The following is an 18,568-nucleotide window of genomic DNA, read 5'->3' on the forward strand; positions in this document are numbered from 1 at the left end:
CAGTTTAGAAGAACAATGTCAGAGACATATTTTCTTTTAGCCTCTTTAACTGAGGATTGGTAATAACGCCAGCAATCCCTCAATATTTGAAAAGACACTTGCAATTTGTCTTTTTTCCACTTTCGTTCAGCTCTTCAACAATTCTGTTGTCCTGTTGTCGAAATAAGATTAAATAAAAGTATAATAATGAGCAAAATTGTACGATATGGCCTGTTGGGGAAGTTTCTGAAGCCTGATGCATTCTTACTGATTAAAGGACTTGAGTCCCATTGTTTAGACTGGTAAAGGAATGAGGGGGATCTGGTATTTGCATAGGGGGCATCATTGACTGGTGTCGGCTGGTTATAAAGGTACTCATTTATCTGCGCATCTGTATGACTCATCGGGGCATCTATTGTCTGTCCAGATGCTGTAAGAACTCTTAGAATTGAAGAAGTTACTCATGGCAGAAAGGAGAGCTGTCCTTTGTGTGAAGCTTAGGTAAACACAACAGTAAACATTATGGCAGGAAGGATAAAGTGGGGGAAGATAGCATTTGACTTGTGTGATAGGTGTTTGATTGACATGAGACAGATGCCAGCATCTTACCACACCCCTTTTCCTCCCTTATATACTGTTGAAATGATGTTTTGAGTCAGAGACTCCACAGATGATTATGTATGTAAGCGTTTGACGCGTCTCTTATTTGCAAATAATAAATGAACTGTTACTTTGTGCCAAGGGTATTTCGTCTCTGTACTTCCTTCTAAAAGAGATACAATTACCGTCACAGGCCTTGTAATTTTGCTAAAAGCCAAACATAAAATGTAATAATAAAAGTCAATGAAAATTCAACTCCCCTCTGCTCCCTGATCTCCCCATGTCCTGGTGAATGGCTCCTGACTGGTGTAGTCATGGATGTTGACGCCACGTTGTGTTGTGTGGTTCTCTCCATTCCTCCAACCTTCCTAGTTTATAGATATGAAAAACTACAGGGGTTTAAAGACTGATACTGCTGTTTCGTGCCTTGTGATTTGATGTTGTCAGCCATTCTGGGGTCCCACGTTTAATGCGTGTGCCCACTATTGTGTGTACTGTACCTCCCTGTGACCCCAAAGTCCCAAAGTCAAGGGTTCCTCTTCCTATGAGTCAGTCCAGATGGTTACCTCTCCTTCATAGAGCTCAGCTCCTCTGGCTGTGATGGTTGCCAGTAATGGTTGTACATGACAGTCTGTCACCCACCTCTCCTTGGTTTTGGTGAAGTGGGAACCGTCAGTTTCCTGGCTGGCTCGCCACTCTTACTGAGCCCAAGTCAGTCTCATAGGTCTGGGCTTGGTTTGGCCCTGGAATGATCTGGGCCGCAGGTGTTAGTGGACAAGGTGTATCAACTCTATCAGTGATTCAGGATTCAGGACTCCTACTTGGTGGGAAACAAAGATGGAATCTCACACAACATAAAGTTAGAATCTTAACTAGGGAGGTGTGTATTCAACTAACTCCATTCTTGTATCTGTCATTTCTCAATTGCTTGTATTCCCCCACTACACCCCCCCACCCACACTTTTCTTTTTTTATATAAAGAGAATAACATGGCCCAGTTTGTAACAACAATAAACAACAACTAGGAAAGAATGCTAAATAGGCTATCACCGATAAAAATGTCTTCCCTTAATAATAATAGGAAGAATCTATTCATATTAGGCAACATTTCCTCCAAGGTGGACTAAGACAGAAACAAAATGTACTTCATAATTACAAGTGAAAAGGTTCATAGAACTCTGGCTCCTATCTGTTACTGATACTAGTCTAAATGTTTGCTGTCAGGGCCTACATTAGTCCTTCCCAGTGCTTTGTCTAAAACCGAAACCTGAATGTGTAAATAGAATATGCTCTCTAAAAAAAACAGAGGCTCTACTGGAAAAGGCTGGGTCATAAAGAAAGAAGAGAATAGGTGGAGAGGTCTCAGCACCGGTGAAAGCAATATGACAGTAGTGGGATTCATGCTAAATGATTAAATGATTAATGCTAGCTTGCTCTTTGACCTGCTTTATACTTCTCCTAATACAACCAGCCAACAAGAATGGGTCACCCAAATAGATTCCTTACAAATGCTTAATTTTATCATAGAACTGTAACTCCACATTCTACTCCTGCTTTCAGCTAACAAAGTCCCTCTCCCCCTTTTTGTTACCCTATAATATAATCAGATTATAGAAAGATACATTTTAGACTGCATAAAACGATGCTCTCATTGCCATTTTTGGGAGCCGTCACCAATATTGCAATTCTTGTTGTTTTTTTGCTTTGCACGTATTTAACTGATTATTGTGAACTAGTCTTGGGCTCTGTCTTACTTGGGTTTGGGTAAGGGAAAAACCCTAATTTCCACCACATTCTCCTAGTTCATATTCTCAGTGAAATTCTGTGCAACTAGTGTTTCTGCATTTACCTACCGTTATAATTGTGTATAACACATTGATTACACAAACACCATTGTTCAGAACAGAGGGCCTATATATCCTCTTTCAGATACAACTTCAAATTTATGCTGGATAAATCCAACCTACCACAAAGAGAACACTCAGACTTTTTGAGTCTTACACAATGTATAATGAATGTGGTTACAGCAGCTGTATGCTGCCCTCTACTGGGGAATTCCAATACAACAACATTATTCTGACAGGAGACGGCAAAAGTGAAACTGGAAGTTGTCTTGATTTTGTTCAGGCTCCATTTTGAGTAATCAGAGAAGAAAACTCAAAACCGAAGAATAGAAAATAATAAAGTAAGTACTTTTATAGTATTTTAGAACAATTGGAATAGTCTAGCATTAAGTATGTGAATGAATGCCAGGAGTGATATATTTTTAGTTGGTGTACTTTAGTTGTCGATGACAAACAGTAGAAAGGAAACAAACCAGCGGAGAGGTTTTCCAAGAAAATGACTCAACAAATTCAGGGTTCTTTGGAAATAACCGGCTTTTCTTGAAGAGATGAGGAAGTGTTTGGTTCCAGAATGACTGGTTCTTGTTTGAATCATTGTGTTAAATGAAGTGCAGATTGGTTGATGCAATAACATGCTCATGCATGTAACATTCAAGAAAGTCCTCATGACAAAGACAGAAAACATGATGACTATTGTTTTGTTGGATTATGTAGATGATGTATATCAATGATCATGTAGATGTTTTCTCCGAAATGTTTTGTGTTTTTATATTTAGTTTTCATCTGCTGTCAGGATCTTTTTACTCCCATTGGTAACAACTATAGAATAAGTGTTGTTATAATGAGCCCTTTATAAATTGAATAAAACATTCCTGTATTGGCTATTCTGTGAGCCACTGCACCAAAGTAAATTGGACATATTTAAGGCTACAACAATTTAGGTTACAGGCATGACAATTAATATCAGTAGCCTTAAAAAAGTAGCCTCACAAAAGTGCCATTGTTTCTTAACAGGCAACACTTCATGCTGTCTTTCAGTAGCAAAACACTCAGAGTTTTCTCATGTTCTGGTTTGACAGAGGCTGTTAGTAATCCAGTGTTCTGTAACACCAAAATGATACAGAATAGGAAGACAGGAAGCCCAAACTCAGGGGGTTTATGAGTAAACCATGTCGGAGTAGGACTGGAGATTTATAGGGAGCAGATTGAAAGGTTATCCTCCATTTGGCTCCTGTGATGGTAATTCCATCGATCAGAACTCTCAAAGGAGGAAGTACAGAGACAAAATTCCCTCGGCACAATTTAAACATTTATTATTTGCAAATAAGAGAGACGCGTCAAACGCTTACAAACATAATCGTCCGAGGAGTCTCTGACTCAATACATGAACAGTCCGTATTTATTACAGTTAAAAGGGGTGTGGTAAGTTGTTGCCCATCTGTCTTGTGTCACAAAGATTTTACCCAAAGGGCGGGCTGTCCCCCCACCTTATCCTTCCTGCCATAATGTTTACTGTTGCGTTTACCTAAACAAGCCAATTGCTCCTACTTCCCCCCAAGGACCACATTCCTAAGGAAAAAAAGGACTGACACCCTCCTTGGTCCAGGCAGGAGAACATGGTCAAAGTACCTAATAATCCTCTGATATTATACAAACGTGTGTCACAATCAAAGTAAAGATTTACATACCAGCCAATAGAAAGACAGACATTTCTCAAATGTACCTTAGTTCTAAATGTCCATAACACTCCATATTGTCTTCAAAGATGTATTAATGTCCCTGTGACGTCACTTCTAGATCCACCATGGACGTTGCAGACCGCCTGTGTGACCGACTCCTGGCCTGGCTTGACATTAGGAGGGACTGTGTCTCTAAGCTACTGGCCTTGGCTCGATTCCTGGAGAGAATGAGAGAGGCAACCAACGTAGCTCAGGTTTCCGGCAGTGCAGTGGCCGTGGTCGGGAGCCTGTCTGTGATTGGTGCAGGGGCGCTGACCTTCTTCACAGCGGGTCTGGCCACACCGGTGCTGGTCATGGCAGTGGGGGGCACCACGGCCTCCCTTACGGGGGCAGCAATCAGCGCCGGCGCATCGATCATTGAACAGTTCAAGTCCAGCAGCACCATGGAGGAGGCCGAGGGGGTCATCAAGAGGGATTTGGAGATCGGACAGGAGATCCAGAAACTTCTAACAGAGTTCTCCGAGGAGTGCGAAGGGCAGGGGCTCCCCTGTGACGGAGACTCCAAGCAGCACCAAATGACTGACCGTTTACTACAGGCGATGGCCAGACGGAGTGGAATTCACTTGCCTGACAACTTCCTGGATCGGCTGAAATCAGCCACATTCTCAGCCGCCGTGTCTGGATCCGTTTCATTTTACACTGCCATGCAGTGTAAGCTGGCCTCCCCCGTCTTCAAAAAGCTCCTCATCAATGTACTTCAAGATGTGGGATACATAGGGTTAAAGCAGCTAACCAAAGGGGCAGCAAGGGTAAGGTGAAGATGAAGTGGCCAGCATTTCTAATATGCCCCATCCATCACACAAATGTCTTTTGTAAACCTTGGTTTACTTGAATATACGTACCTGATGAGATTGTGTGACGTTCTCTAATGTTCTAATGTCTGTTAAAGGTTTATGTATTGTTTCCCCAGGTTGCAGGAGGTGTGTTTGGCCTGGTTCTCTCCCTCCCAGAGCTGCTGGAGTCCACAGGTGAAATGATCCGGGGAACCACATCACACAGGCCAGCAAAGCCCTGCGAGATGCAGCCCAGAACATTGAGGAAGCCCAGCAGGAGATCAGAGACAAGCTGAAACCCATCCAGTGAGTCAACACCCTCTGTCTTCAACTGCAGAGAACCACAACACAGAACACATGTAAACTGACTAACGTTTCTTATTAAGTTTACCTCCACCACAAATAGCATCTATGAACTGTTGGGCTCTTGCCACTGGCAAAAGCCAGTTTTAATAATTTAGTACTTGGAATAGTCATAAGAATTGAGCAATTACTAGCAAGACTGAAGATGAGCTACCAATGACAAAAATATTAGTTTTTCTATTATTCGTGAATTACATTGTTACAATAACTATCAATATAGGCAACTTTTTCCTCAAGTGAAAAGACGAAAGAATCATGGAAACTTTTACTGCCCAAGGAGTTTTGATAAAGCCTATTTACCCCAAAAAGCAGGCACAGATGCGTACTTTGAAAATCCACCAGAAATAGTCGCAATAACCAAAAACAGTTTTAGTTTAAGCTTACTATAAAACAGCCACAGAAGGTTGTAGCCAAGGATGTTTTTGTCTTTCCAGAACAAATCCTAATGCATCATTGGTTTTGACTGTGACAAGATTCGAAAGCGGGACCTATAGTTCGCAGGTCCGCTTCTCTAACCTATTTAACGAGGGTAGTCAGTCAGTCAGACAGTCAGTCACTCAGTAAGAGACATTCACTCTTCTTGTCCGGCTCCGCTTACTCAGTCCGTCAAAAATGTGAACACTGTGTATGAGACTCATATTAGTCTCAAATTCACTAATTTTACTGTATATTCCAACACATCGATGGTTCATCCTGATCCCTCAGAAACAGTCCTGACATCATGCATTTCTCCTCTGACATTGTCTTGCAGGGAAATGTTACAAGAGATGGTTGAAGTTCATCAGGCCTTTAAAGACCTGGATGAAACCACAGACATCACTGACAGGAAGTTCAAGATCATAACTGAATATGTGTCAAACTACTACGCAGATGCTTTGGGAAGGCAGTGGCTTCAGAAAGAAAACAACCAGAAAAGGTTTGCAAATGAGATACAACTCTTTCGTAATTACTTCAAGAATTTCCTAAAGGAGAAGGAGAGAAGAGAAGATGAGTCCTCTCGCGAACGTAGCAAGAGAAGGTACAGGAAGAGGAAACTAGATATTGTGTTTATAGCCCATGGTTCCATCACTGATGACTCCATACCAGCTAGCGAACTGATCTCACCCTCAGTGGACGACCTGGTCCTTTACTCACCTTGGAACTGCAGCATCACTGCCCAGGTGGCGTATGGAATAGCCAGTGGGAAAATACAACCCCCCGACAGGCTTTTCATTAACATGGTCAACAACCACGATGTAGCCGCTGCTGAAGCCCTGCTCCCACCCAGCCTCCTGCCCCCCCACTGGAACAGCATGAGCTCGGCAGGGGGGGCTCTCATCCCTTGGGTGTGGGTGTCGCCTGCAGTGGATGACGAGCCGGTTGACCAGTGTTTAATGTATTTCATCCAGGAAGGTGGCGTTGATCGCCTGGTCATCCGCTACATCGTGCCGTCATGGCTGAGGTCTGTGTTTGTTCCTGTTCCCCTGTTTGTGGTGATGTACGCCCTGTCCTTCATGCTGTCTGTTGCCGGATACACGGCAAAAGTCCACCTGGCAGCCTGTTTGCCTTACCAATCCCCGATCAACTCTGAGCCCTGGAGACGTAAGAGGCAGTACGCCTGTACTTATGACCGCGTTGCCATGACGAACAGGAACATTGATGCCCACCTCAGAAATCACATTAGAAGTGCCTATGAAAAAGTGTTTGAGTTTCCATCGAGGGAAGCAGATTACAGGCATTGAAAAGGATTACACAACATGTACCACTAATATCATGATATAACAGTAATCATCCATTTCTGATAGCCGTGTTGGAAACTTTTTTTAATTATCAGCACATTTCCCTTTTCCAAAACAGTTGGGATGCGGTGTGAAATGCAAATAAAAACAATGCAATAATGTGCAAATCTTTTCCCCTATATTTAATAGAAAATAGTACAAAGTAAGCATATCAAATGTTGAACCAGAGAAATGTTTCAGTTTTTGGAAAAATTCATGCCCATTTTGAATTTGACACCAGCAACACATTTAAAGCATTTGGGACAGGAGCATGTTTATTACTGTGTTGCATCACCGCTTTAACAATACTATGTAAGTGTTCAGCAACTGAGGAGACAAATTGCTGTAGTTTTGAAAGTGAAATGTTTTCCCATTCTTGCTTGATATTGGATTTCATCTGCTCAACAGTTTGGGGTCTCGTCGTATTTTTCGTTTTTGTTTTTGGAAAAATTCATGCCCATTTTGGATCCATCCCACTGTGTGCCAGTCAGGGTCCCTGCAGGTGGGTCCATCACACTGTGTGCCAGTCAGGGGCCCTGCAGGTGGATCCATCACACTGTGTGCCAGTCAGGGGCCCTGCAGGTGGATCCATCACACTGTGTGCCAGTCAGGGGCCCTGCAGGTGGGTCCATCACACTGTGTGCCAGTCAGGGGCCCTGCAGGTGGGTCCATCACACTGTGTGCCAGTCAGGGGCCCTGCAGGTGGATCCATCACACTGTGTGTCAGTCAGGGGTCCTGCAGGTGGATCCATCACACTGTGTGCCAGTCAGGGGCCCTGCAGGTGGATCCATCACACTGTGTGCCAGTCAGGGGTCCTGCAGGTGGATCCATCACACTGTGTGCCAGTCAGGGGCCCTGCAGGTGGGTCCATCACACTGTGTGCCAGTCAGGGGCCCTGCAGGTGGGTCCATCACACTGTGTGCCAGTCAGGGGCCCTGCAGGTGGGTCCATCACACTGTGTGCCAGTCAGGGGCCCTGCAGGTGGATCCATCACACTGTGTGCCAGTCAGGGGTCCTGCAGGTGGATCCATCACACTGTGTGCCAGTCAGGGGCCCTGCAGGTGGGTCCATCACACTGTGTGCCAGTCAGGGGCCCTGCAGGTGGGTCCATCACACTGTGTGCCAGTCAGGGGCCCTGCAGGTGGGTCCATCCCACTGTGTGCCAGTCAGGGGCCCTGCAGGTGGATCCATCACACTGTGTGCCAGTCAGGGACCCTGCAGGTGGATCCATCACACTGTGTGCCAGTCAGGGGTCCTGCAGGTGGATCCATATCACTGTGTGCCAGTCAGGGACCCTGCAGGTGGATCCATCACACTGTGTGCCAGTCAGGGGTCCTGCAGGTGGATCCATCCCACTGTGTGCCAGTCAGGGGTCCTGCAGGTGGATCCATCACACTGTGTGCCAGTCAGGGGTCCTGCAGGTGGATCCATCACACTGTTTGCCAGTCAGGTATCTGGAACCGCAGGATCTCTGACCATTACAGTTTTTGCCAGTTGCTTACACACTAAAAGTGAATGCTTAGACAAAAGCAACAAAACCTTAACTTTCGTAACCAAAATTAAAAACACATTTTCTGCTTTGCACTTTGTTTGCAATTCTAAAACACATGTACTTTCCAAAACACTACACACTGTTTATATTAGACCCTTCGTTCAAGAATTAAATCTCTTGCAATCATTGGGAAAACACTTTTCAAAATGCAAAATGCAAAAACTCCACACACATGAAAACAGTTCAACCGTGATTGAACACCAATAAGTCTGAGCCCACCTACTACATATAAACATCAGGTAAGCTCTCCCATATTGTGACAACTTTGCCAACATGGAGGCATTTAGAGAAAGGAACATATTGCCAATGACGTTAGATCCACTTTGGTGAACCTCCTGCCTCTTCTGCAAGCAATGGAGGAGGTATACGAAGACACTGAGGTGGGGTGGATCCATGGAGGAGGCAGAGACACTGAGGTGGGGTGGATCCATGGAGGAGGCAGAGACACTGAGGTGGGGTGGATCCATGGAGGAGGCAGAGACACTGAGGTGGGGTGGATCCATGGAGGAGGCAGAGACACTGAGGTGGGGTGGATCCATGGAGGAGGCAGAGACACTGAGGTGGGGTGGATCCATGGAGGAGGCAGAGACACTGAGGTGGGTGGATCCATGGAGGAGGCAGAGACACTGAGGTGGGATGGATCCATGGAGGACGCAGAGACACTGAGGTGGGGTGGATCCATGGAGGAGGCAGAGACACTGAGGTGGGGTGGATCCATGGAGGAGGCAGAGACACTGAGGTGGGGTGGATCCATGGAGGAGGCAGAGACACTGAGGTGGGTGGATCCATGGAGGAGGCAGAGACACTGAGGTGGGGTGGATCCATGGAGGAGGCAGAGACACTGAGGTGGGATGGATCCATGGAGGAGGCAGAGACACTGAGGTGGATCCATGGAGGAGGCAGAGACACTGAGGTGGGGTGGATCCATGGAGGAGGCAGAGACACTGAGGTGGGATGGATCCATGGAGGAGGCAGAGACACTGAGGTGGGGTGGATCCATGGAGGAGGCAGAGACACTGAGGTGGGTGGATCCATGGAGGAGGCAGAGACACTGAGGTGGGGTGGATCCATGGAGGAGGCAGAGACACTGAGGTGGGATGGATCCATGGAGGAGGCAGAGACACTGAGGTGGGGTGGATCCATGGAGGAGGCAGAGACACTGAGGTGGATCCATGGAGGAGGCAGAGACACCGAGGTGGGGTGGATCCATGGAGGAGGCGTGCAGAGACACTGAGGTGGGTGGATCCATGGAGGAGGCGTGCAGAGACACTGAGGTGGGGTGGATCCATGGAGGAGGCAGAGACACCGAGGTGGGGTGGATCCATGGAGGAGGCAGAGACACTGAGGTGGATCCATGGAGGAGGCAGAGACACCGAGGTGGGGTGGATCCATGGAGGAGGCGTGCAGAGACACTGAGGTGGGATGGATCCATGGAGGAGGCAGAGACACTGAGGTGGGGTGGATCCATGGAGGAGGCAGAGACACTGAGGTGGATCCATGGAGGAGGCAGAGACACTGAGGTGGGTGGATCCATGGAGGAGGCAGAGACACTGAGGTGGGTGGATCCATGGAGGAGGCAGAGACACTGAGGTGGGGTGGATCCATGGAGGAGGCAGAGACACTGAGGTGGGGTGGATCCATGGAGGAGGCAGAGACACTGAGGTGGATATGGAACGCAAAGTAATATTTTCCCCATTGTCTATCCAGGAAGGACATTTTCCCTGTTGCCAGGGAAGAAAACAATAACATTTCTCAGTTTCAACATTTGATATGTTGTCTTTGTACTATTTTATATTGAATATAGCATTTAAATGATTTGCACATCATTTACATTCAGTTTTTATTTACATTTTACATTCCAACTTTTTGGAAACAGCGTTATAATATAGATTATGACTTCAAGTTCACAGACCTCAGTTATACAGTGTGTTGCTCATACTTTGCCTTCACTGTGTACCGTATCAGTTATACAGTGTGTTGCTCATACTTTACCTTCACTGTGTACCATATGAGTTATACAGTGTGTTGCTCATACTTTACCTTCACTGTGTACCATATGAGTTATACAGTGTGTTGCTCATACTTTACCTTCACTGTGTACCATATGAGTTATACAGTGTAATGCTCATACTTTACCTTCACTGTGTACCATATCAGTTATATAGTGTGTTGCTCATACTTTGCCTTCACTGTGTACCATATGAGTTATATAGTGTGTTGCTCATACTTTGCCTTCACTGTGTACCATATCAGTTATATAGTGTGTTGCTCATACTTTACCTTCACTGTGTACCATATCAGTTATATAGTGTGTTGCTCATACTTTGCCTTCACTGTGTACCATATCAGTTATATAGTGTGTTGCTCATACTTTACCTTCACTGTGTACCATATCAGTTATATAGTGTGTTGCTCATACTTTGCCTTCACTGTGTACCATATCAGTTATATAGTGTGTTGCTCATACTTTACCTTCACTGTGTACCATATCAGTTATACAGTGTGTTGCTCATACTTTGCCTTCACTGTGTACCATATCAGTTATACAGTGTGTTGCTCATACTTTACCTTCACTGTGTACCATATCAGTTATACAGTGTGTTGCTCATACTTTGCCTTCACTGTGTACCATATCAGTCATACAGTGTGTTGCTCATACTTTGCCTTCACTGTGTACCATATCAGTCATACAGTGTGTTGCTCATACTTTGCCTTCACTGTGTACCATATCAGTTATACAGTGTGTTGCTCATACTTTGCCTTCACTGTGTACCATGTCACTGTAGATTATTTACTTTTGTAGACGACAGATTTACTTTTGTATCACTTTGATTATCTTCATCATGATTTGTGTGTTTACTGCATTATGAACACTAATAAACTTCTGTATGAATTGTATTATGTTGATTGATTAGAAACCTGCTTAACTGCTTTCCAAAATCCAGTGTAATAATTTGACCGTGTTACACTACGTCCAAATCTGCTCTAGACTGTTCACGGACAGCAAGGATAGGCAAAGACCTTGGTCCCTAGTTGTAATGTGGCCCCAACCGAAGTCGCCAGGCCTCAACCCATCTTATCTATGGCACAGATACAGACAGGTCTCAACCCGTGTTATCTATGGCACAGCTACAGACAACCCCTCAACCCATCTTATCTATGGCACAGATACAGACAGACCTCAACCCATCTTATCTATGGCACAGCTACAGACAGACCTCAACCCATCTTATCTATGGCACAGCTACAGACAGACCTCAACCCATCTTATCTATGGCACAGCTACAGACAGGCCTCAACCCATCTTATCTATGGCACAGCTACAGACAGGCCTCAACCCATCTTATCTATGGCCCAGCTATAGACAGACCTCCACCCATCTTATCTATGGCACAGCTACAGACAGACCTCAAGCCATCTTATATATGGCACAGTTACAGACAGACCTCAACCCATCTTATGTGTGGCACAGTTACAGACAGACCTCAACCCATCTTATCTTTGGCACAGATACAGAAGGGTTCAGAAGGCTTCACACCTGCCTCCTTTTGGGACCTTGTCAGGAGAGGTATTTCAGGTCTGAGGACAAAAACTATAGAAGATGAACAAGATCTTCTCCAGTGTTGAACTTCTCTAGTGTTGAGCTCCTCCAGTGTTGAACTTCTCCAGTGTTGAGCTTCTCCATTGTTGAACCTCTCCAGTGTTGAGTTTCTCCAGTGTTGAGCTCCTCCCGTTTTAAACTTCTCCAGTGTTGAACTTCTCTGGCGTTGAGCTCCTCCAGTGTTGACCTTCTCCAGTGTTGGCCTTCACCAGTGTTGAACTTCTCCAGTGTTGAACTTCTCCAGGGCTTCTGCCCAGCAGTTGTGCTGCAACTGGGCACGGAGGCCAAAACAACAGAAGATGAGCGGGAGAAGGCTGCAAGATGGAGGTTGAAGAAGATGGCCAGGAGATGGAAGATGAAGAGGCTGTCAAAGTTACGACAGCAAGGCACCATTCCTCCCAGATCTCCACCGGGAGGCTGCTAAAACTACAACCCCCAGCACACATTCCTCCCAAACCCCCACTGGGAGGCTGCTAAAACTACAACCCCCAGCACACATTCCTCCCAAACCCCTACTGGGAGGCTGCTAAAACTACAACCCCCAGCACACATTCCTCCCAAACCCCCAACGGGAGGCTGCGAAAACTACAACCCCCAGCACACATTCCTCCCAAACCCCCACTGGGAGGCTGCTAAAATTACAACCCCCAGCGCACATTCACATTCAACCAACAAACTCACTCCATTCCAGTACTGCAGGACACTTCATAATCCCAAGTCCAAGCTCCAAGGCTTTGGTGACAGGGCATTCTCAAGGGTTGCTCCTCGTCTCTGGAACTCTCTCCTCAAAACCATCCGTTACTCTGAGACTATCACCATCTTCCAGCAACACCTCAAGACTTGTTTTCTCATAGTATTTTCTTTGTTTCTGTTTGTTTTCTGTTCCATGTCACTTTTGTACAGCATCTTTGGGTCCCTGAAAAGCACTATATAAATATAATGTATTATTATTATTTATTCCTCCCAAACCCCCACCGGGAGGCTGCTAAAACTACAACCCCCAGCACACATTCCTCCCAAACCTTCACCAGGAGGCTGACCCCAGGAAAGTGGTTTGACCCTTGCTTTAATTTCTTCGTCGTATTTTTGGTAATAAATTGGCCTCCAGGACTCTGAACACCCTCTGGGTCCATTCCATGTGCCTTTCTCCATTACACTGTATATTCAAGGATGACCTCACCTGGTCCAGACATGCAAACTCGGCTGCAAGAACCGGCCAAAAACAACTATATTTCCTGAGGAGACTCAAGAAGTTTGTCTGCAAAAACTCTCACCAACTTCTACAGGTGCACCATTGAAAGCATCCTCTCTGCATTATTGCCTGGTGCGGCAGCTGCTCCGATGCCTAGTCCCTCCAGATAGTGGTATCTGTGGATTGCATCATCAGCTCCGATCCCTAGTCCCTCCAGATAGTGGTAAAGTCTGTGGATTGCATCATCAGCTGTCATCTCCCCTCCATGCAAGGCATCTACTATACACGATGCCTGAGGAAAGCACAGAACATCATCAAAGACTACAACCCCCAGGCTATGGTCGGTTCACACTGCTGCTGTCTGCTAGATGCTACCAGAACATCGGAGCACTTCCAGACTCAAAAACAGTTTTTTTCCCTCAGGCCATAAGGCTCCTCAACCAGCAACACTGATCCATGATCATACAGATCACACACGAACATTCCAGATGCTCTGGTGTCCTGGTTTAAATTATGTATGCATATTACTGCCATACTTGCCATATCTACAATATTCAATACCACTAACAATATTGCTGCTAGCTTACAGTACTCTTTTTAAACTACTGCTATGTACAGTGTTATGTATAGTATTGCCTTATCCTCTTGCTTTATTTTTGCTGTGTGTGTGTATCTATAATATTCAGTACTCTCTCCATTGCTGCTAGATTACACTGCTATGTATATTACTGCCATGCTTGCCATATCTAAATGTTTAGTAATACTACCCAGAGTGCTCCTCTATCACAAATACTACCCAGAGTGCTCCTCTATCACTAATACTACCCAGAGTGCTCCTCTATCACAAATACTACCCAGAGTGTTCCTCTATCACAAATACTACCCAGAGTGCTCCTCTATCACTAATACTACCCAGAGTGCTCCTCTATCAGTAATGCTACCCAGAGTGCTCCTCTATCAACAATACTACCCAGAGTGCTCCTCTATCACTAATACTACCAAGAGTGCTCCTCTATCACTAATACTACCCAGAGTGCTCCTCTATCAGTAATGCTACCCAGAGTGCTCCTCTATCAACAATACTACCCAGAGTGCTCCTCTATCAACAATACTACCCAGATTACAGTACTCTTTTTTTTAAACAGCTGCTAGTGTACAGTGTTATGTATATTGTTGCTTTATTTTATTACTATATTCTGTCTAGCTATATTTTTGCTTATATACTCTTCTTCTTATCTCTCACTACGTAGTTGTTGTGTGCCACAAGAGTTTCATTGTGCAGGATGACGCTGTGGTGTTCAGTGCATTTGACAAATAAACCTTGAAACTTGAAACTCCACCTCTTGGGGAAATTTAGACACTAGAGACTAATGTTGATTTTAAATGTAAAAATAAGGATTGGATTTGAAGTATACTACCAAAGATGGATCATATTATCGCTAATTTATAAATAACATTGTTTATACATGAATAAGCAACTCATATTATATTTTCCATCACAAACCAGGAGCATCATGTCCAGTACAAGGGAAGCGAGGGACACCTCTGAACGCTGGACAGGTGACCCTGTAATGACCTGACTTGACCCAAGCATTCTTACAGAGGTGTGTTTGATCCAAGGAGCTGTGCTGGGGAAGAGGGATTCTTAACATAATAACTTCAGAGTGAGTGGGTTGGAAACCAAGTCTGTGACATGAAAAGCAACATTCCACACATCAATTACATTCACTGAGAATTCTAACATGAGCCCCAACTGTACATTCCTCCCCAAACCTAAACCCTAGTGTGGGCCTGAACTCTGACCTGCCAAAAACCTTGTGGGGTCCAGTTCTTAAGGATTTTCTATGTTTGTGAGTTACATAGATCTGTATTACAAACTCACACACACACTCACACACAATCTCTCTCTTATCCCAGCAGACTTACAGAATTACATAAAAATATAATTAGTCTAGATCACTGGCAGTCTGACACTTCCATTGGAATGCTAGAGTAGACAGGGTATTGGGTATGCATGTATATGTGTGTTTGTGTGGCACCACAGTGTGGTTTGGTATAAGTGAACAATGCATGGGAGGCCAAACTAGAATCCCAGAGGAACTCTTCCACACCAAAACATTGGTGTCGCTGGGCACAACCAAATATGGTCTTATACCTGTCACCCATATATGGGCAGGAAGAGAGCTACAGAATGTTCAAAGCAGAACTGTGTTACTATCACCAGGATGTTGCTTTTATTCAGGGATGACATTGAAATGGCACCATATAGTACATCACTTCTCACTGAAAACATCAGAGACAGATATTCAGCTAACTTTACAACAACATTGGCTAGTTAGCCAGACGAGATTTAGATAACATTAGCTAGTTAGCATAAGGAGAGATATGTTACGTTAGCTAGTTAGCCTGAGGAGTGACAGGTTAAGTTAGTTAGTTAGCTTGAGGACAGGTTGGTAGGGTTAGCTAGTTAGCCTAAGGACACCTAGGTAATGTTAGCTAGAAAGCCTGAGGACAGCTAGGTAACTTGCTGTGAGAGGAGAATGTGGAGTGACTTTACCTGACTGTAATACACCAGACGTGGTCTCTACAGCTAATAACAAAACATTTAGTGAAGACGTTCATTCTGAGGCAAAACTAAATCTTCTGAAGGCTGATTTCATTGACAACAACAACAACACTTCTACTTCTAGTGAGGAAGTACAACATGATGCAGACATCCACACATACAGTGCCTAATGTTAACTTAATGCTACTCCTGAAGCTAACACTGACTCTGAAACGAGTCCTAGTCCTGAAGCCAAAACTGGCTCTGAAACTAGTGTTACATCTGAAGCTAACACTGGGTCTGAAATTAATGCTATCTCATCAGAAGATTAGGCTTACACAGTATTGGTAGCAGTGGTTAGTGATGATAGCGTTGACTCATGTACTCTCAGGGCTAACAGCGCGTGCCCTTTAACTTTGCTAGCGCCTCTGAGGATCACAGTATAGAGGCTCTGGGTTCTCTCTCCAGTGGGTTACCCCCCGTTCCAGTCCGTGACTCAGTCATCTCTGAACCAGTCTAGTAGTAAGTGTCCAGCCAGCTCTAGTCACGAGCAGAGCCCTGACTCCAAGTTTATCTCTGCTTCAAGTTTGGATATCAACCATGATGCTAGCATTGATCGGTTCGCCTGGTTGTACAGTGTTGAAGTGTATGTTTTGTTTACAACAGACCATCTGTTCCTCTGTACACAGGAAGTCATGTTCATTCAAAGCGCGGCAGCAATTAGCTAATGGGCTTACAGTATTGGGATGTATATATAAGAAGAGGAATACCGGAAGTTTCTTTGAGATGAGTTAAGATGAGATTGAGTTTACAAGACCGAGGGTTGAGTCTGTAACATCATGAACAAGAGACTATCAAATACTACAATAAATAATTGAATTACTCTCTCCCTTGATATACGCAATCATTATTTCAACTACTAATCAAAACGACTGCCTTCTAACAACAGCCACAACACCACACACCTCTAGACAACCGCAGACACCACAACTTGACTCCAAATGTTGTTGTTAATCCTGACTAAATGGTTAATACTGACCAAAGTGTTAATTCTGAACATAGTTTTAATTCTGACCACAGTGTTAATCATGACGTTAGTGTTAATACTGACTGCAGTGTTAATCCTGAGAGTAGTGTTAATACTGACTGCAGTGTTAATCCTGAGAGTAGTGTTAATCATGACCTTAGTGTTAATCTTGACCATAGTATTAATACTGACTATAAATAATTATTCTTCATGAATATTTGAAGAATTATTCTTCATGTATTTTACTTTGAGCTGTTAGAAAACAGAAGATTGTTAATCTTGTCACAGAATAACTGTGGGATGTCTAAGTACAAAAACCTCATGTTGGGAAACACATTAATTACAGAGTGTGAGTTTAGTGTTTGTTGAAAGCCAGAGGATGTAATGCTACACAGTCAGCTGACCAAATGCCAACCTGTTTACAATACCACTGAAAGTGATTAAAGTGATGTATTTATGGACAACAGAAAGTTTTCCCAGAGCTTCTGTCTACTTTCTGTCCCAAGGTCCCTGGTTTACACACCACACACACACACACCCACATGCACACAGACAGACACACACAGACACGCACAAACCCTCAAACATTTTAATATGTAATTAAGTTGTTTCCTGACTGTGTTTTCCTGACATGGACAGATGGTGATCTTTGGGACTGAGTTCTGCAGAACTGTGTGGAGGCGGTTATTTTGGATTTGTCAGTACAGCACTGCCCCCTTTTGTTCTGGTTTGGCAAACCCTCTCCCATTGCATAGGTGGGGCAGGGCCTCCCTTAAATGCCTTGAAAACATAAACGTATTCACCACACGACTGTAGGTTGATTTGGATGAATGCACCAGCTAAATGGCAATGCCAATAATTATAGGGTCAGGGAAGATGTTTCTTATTTTGGCTTCATACACCAAAAGTTTGAATTTTAAATCTAACAAAATATTGACTCCAAGCTTTCATTTCAGGCTAAGTATTTAGAAATGATACCATTTGCTGTACATACTGTCCCAATAATACTGAAGCGGGCTGTAATATCACTATCACCACAGAATGAACAGGAGCTACTGGCTATAACTCCTTCAAACACACAAACACATTCAGACACGTCCTCATCAATCACTGTCTGACTATAACATCCCTAACGCCATGAAAACACATTCCTTAACGCTCCCACAACACACTACCACCCAGCTCAACTTCCTGTTTTCCTGACACAACAACAGGAAGAAGACATTAACAGCGGTGTGTGTGTCTGTCAGCTGGAGTGATACGGAGGGGGGGGGGGGGCAAGAAGAGTGCCAAGATAGAACGAGTGAAGCCCTGATCCCACCTCCTCTGCGAGTATGATATATAGATCAGAATGGGTCTGTAGAACTCACATGGAATGTACTGTTCCTCTGGTCAGTTGGATTACCACACTACCTGGGTGCCGCTGGGTTTACGGAGTACCACACTACCTAGGTAACTCTGGGTTGACGGACTCAGCCCCCTGGTCTCTCATTAGACCTTTAGCACTCAGCTGAGACACGTTACAAGAAGAAGGATGGAGGTTTTCATAGTGCTGGCTTGTCTGCTCAGAGCAGCTTCTACCATTCCTGTGAGTA

The 18,568-nt window shown here is 44.5% G+C and overlaps 1 protein-coding gene across 7 annotated transcripts in view; it reads left to right on the forward strand.

Moving 5' to 3' along the window:
- Nucleotides 1–2,674: 2,674 nt before the first annotated feature.
- The window catches only part of LOC106023765 (histone-lysine N-methyltransferase, H3 lysine-79 specific), a 28,986-nt gene continuing 13,092 nt past the window's right edge, over nt 2,675–18,568 (forward strand). For 4 of the 7 annotated variants that reach the window (XM_029117849.2, XM_013131411.4, XM_029117853.2 and 1 more), the window contains exon 1: nt 18,307–18,561. In XM_029117849.2, coding sequence (XP_028973682.2) covers nt 18,508–18,561 — 54 coding nt within the window. In that variant the 5' untranslated portion in view covers nt 18,307–18,507. Of the gene's footprint in view, nt 2,765–4,220; nt 4,912–5,072; nt 5,242–6,049; nt 7,166–18,306; nt 18,562–18,568 lie in introns of those variants that run through there. The other 3 variants (XM_034290702.1, XM_010865228.3, XM_029117851.2) reach the window with 3 other exon arrangements.

The sequence above is a fragment of the Esox lucius genome, chromosome 24 (genome assembly GCF_011004845.1).
Source record: "Esox lucius isolate fEsoLuc1 chromosome 24, fEsoLuc1.pri, whole genome shotgun sequence".
Taxonomy (NCBI): Eukaryota; Metazoa; Chordata; class Actinopteri; order Esociformes; family Esocidae; genus Esox; species Esox lucius.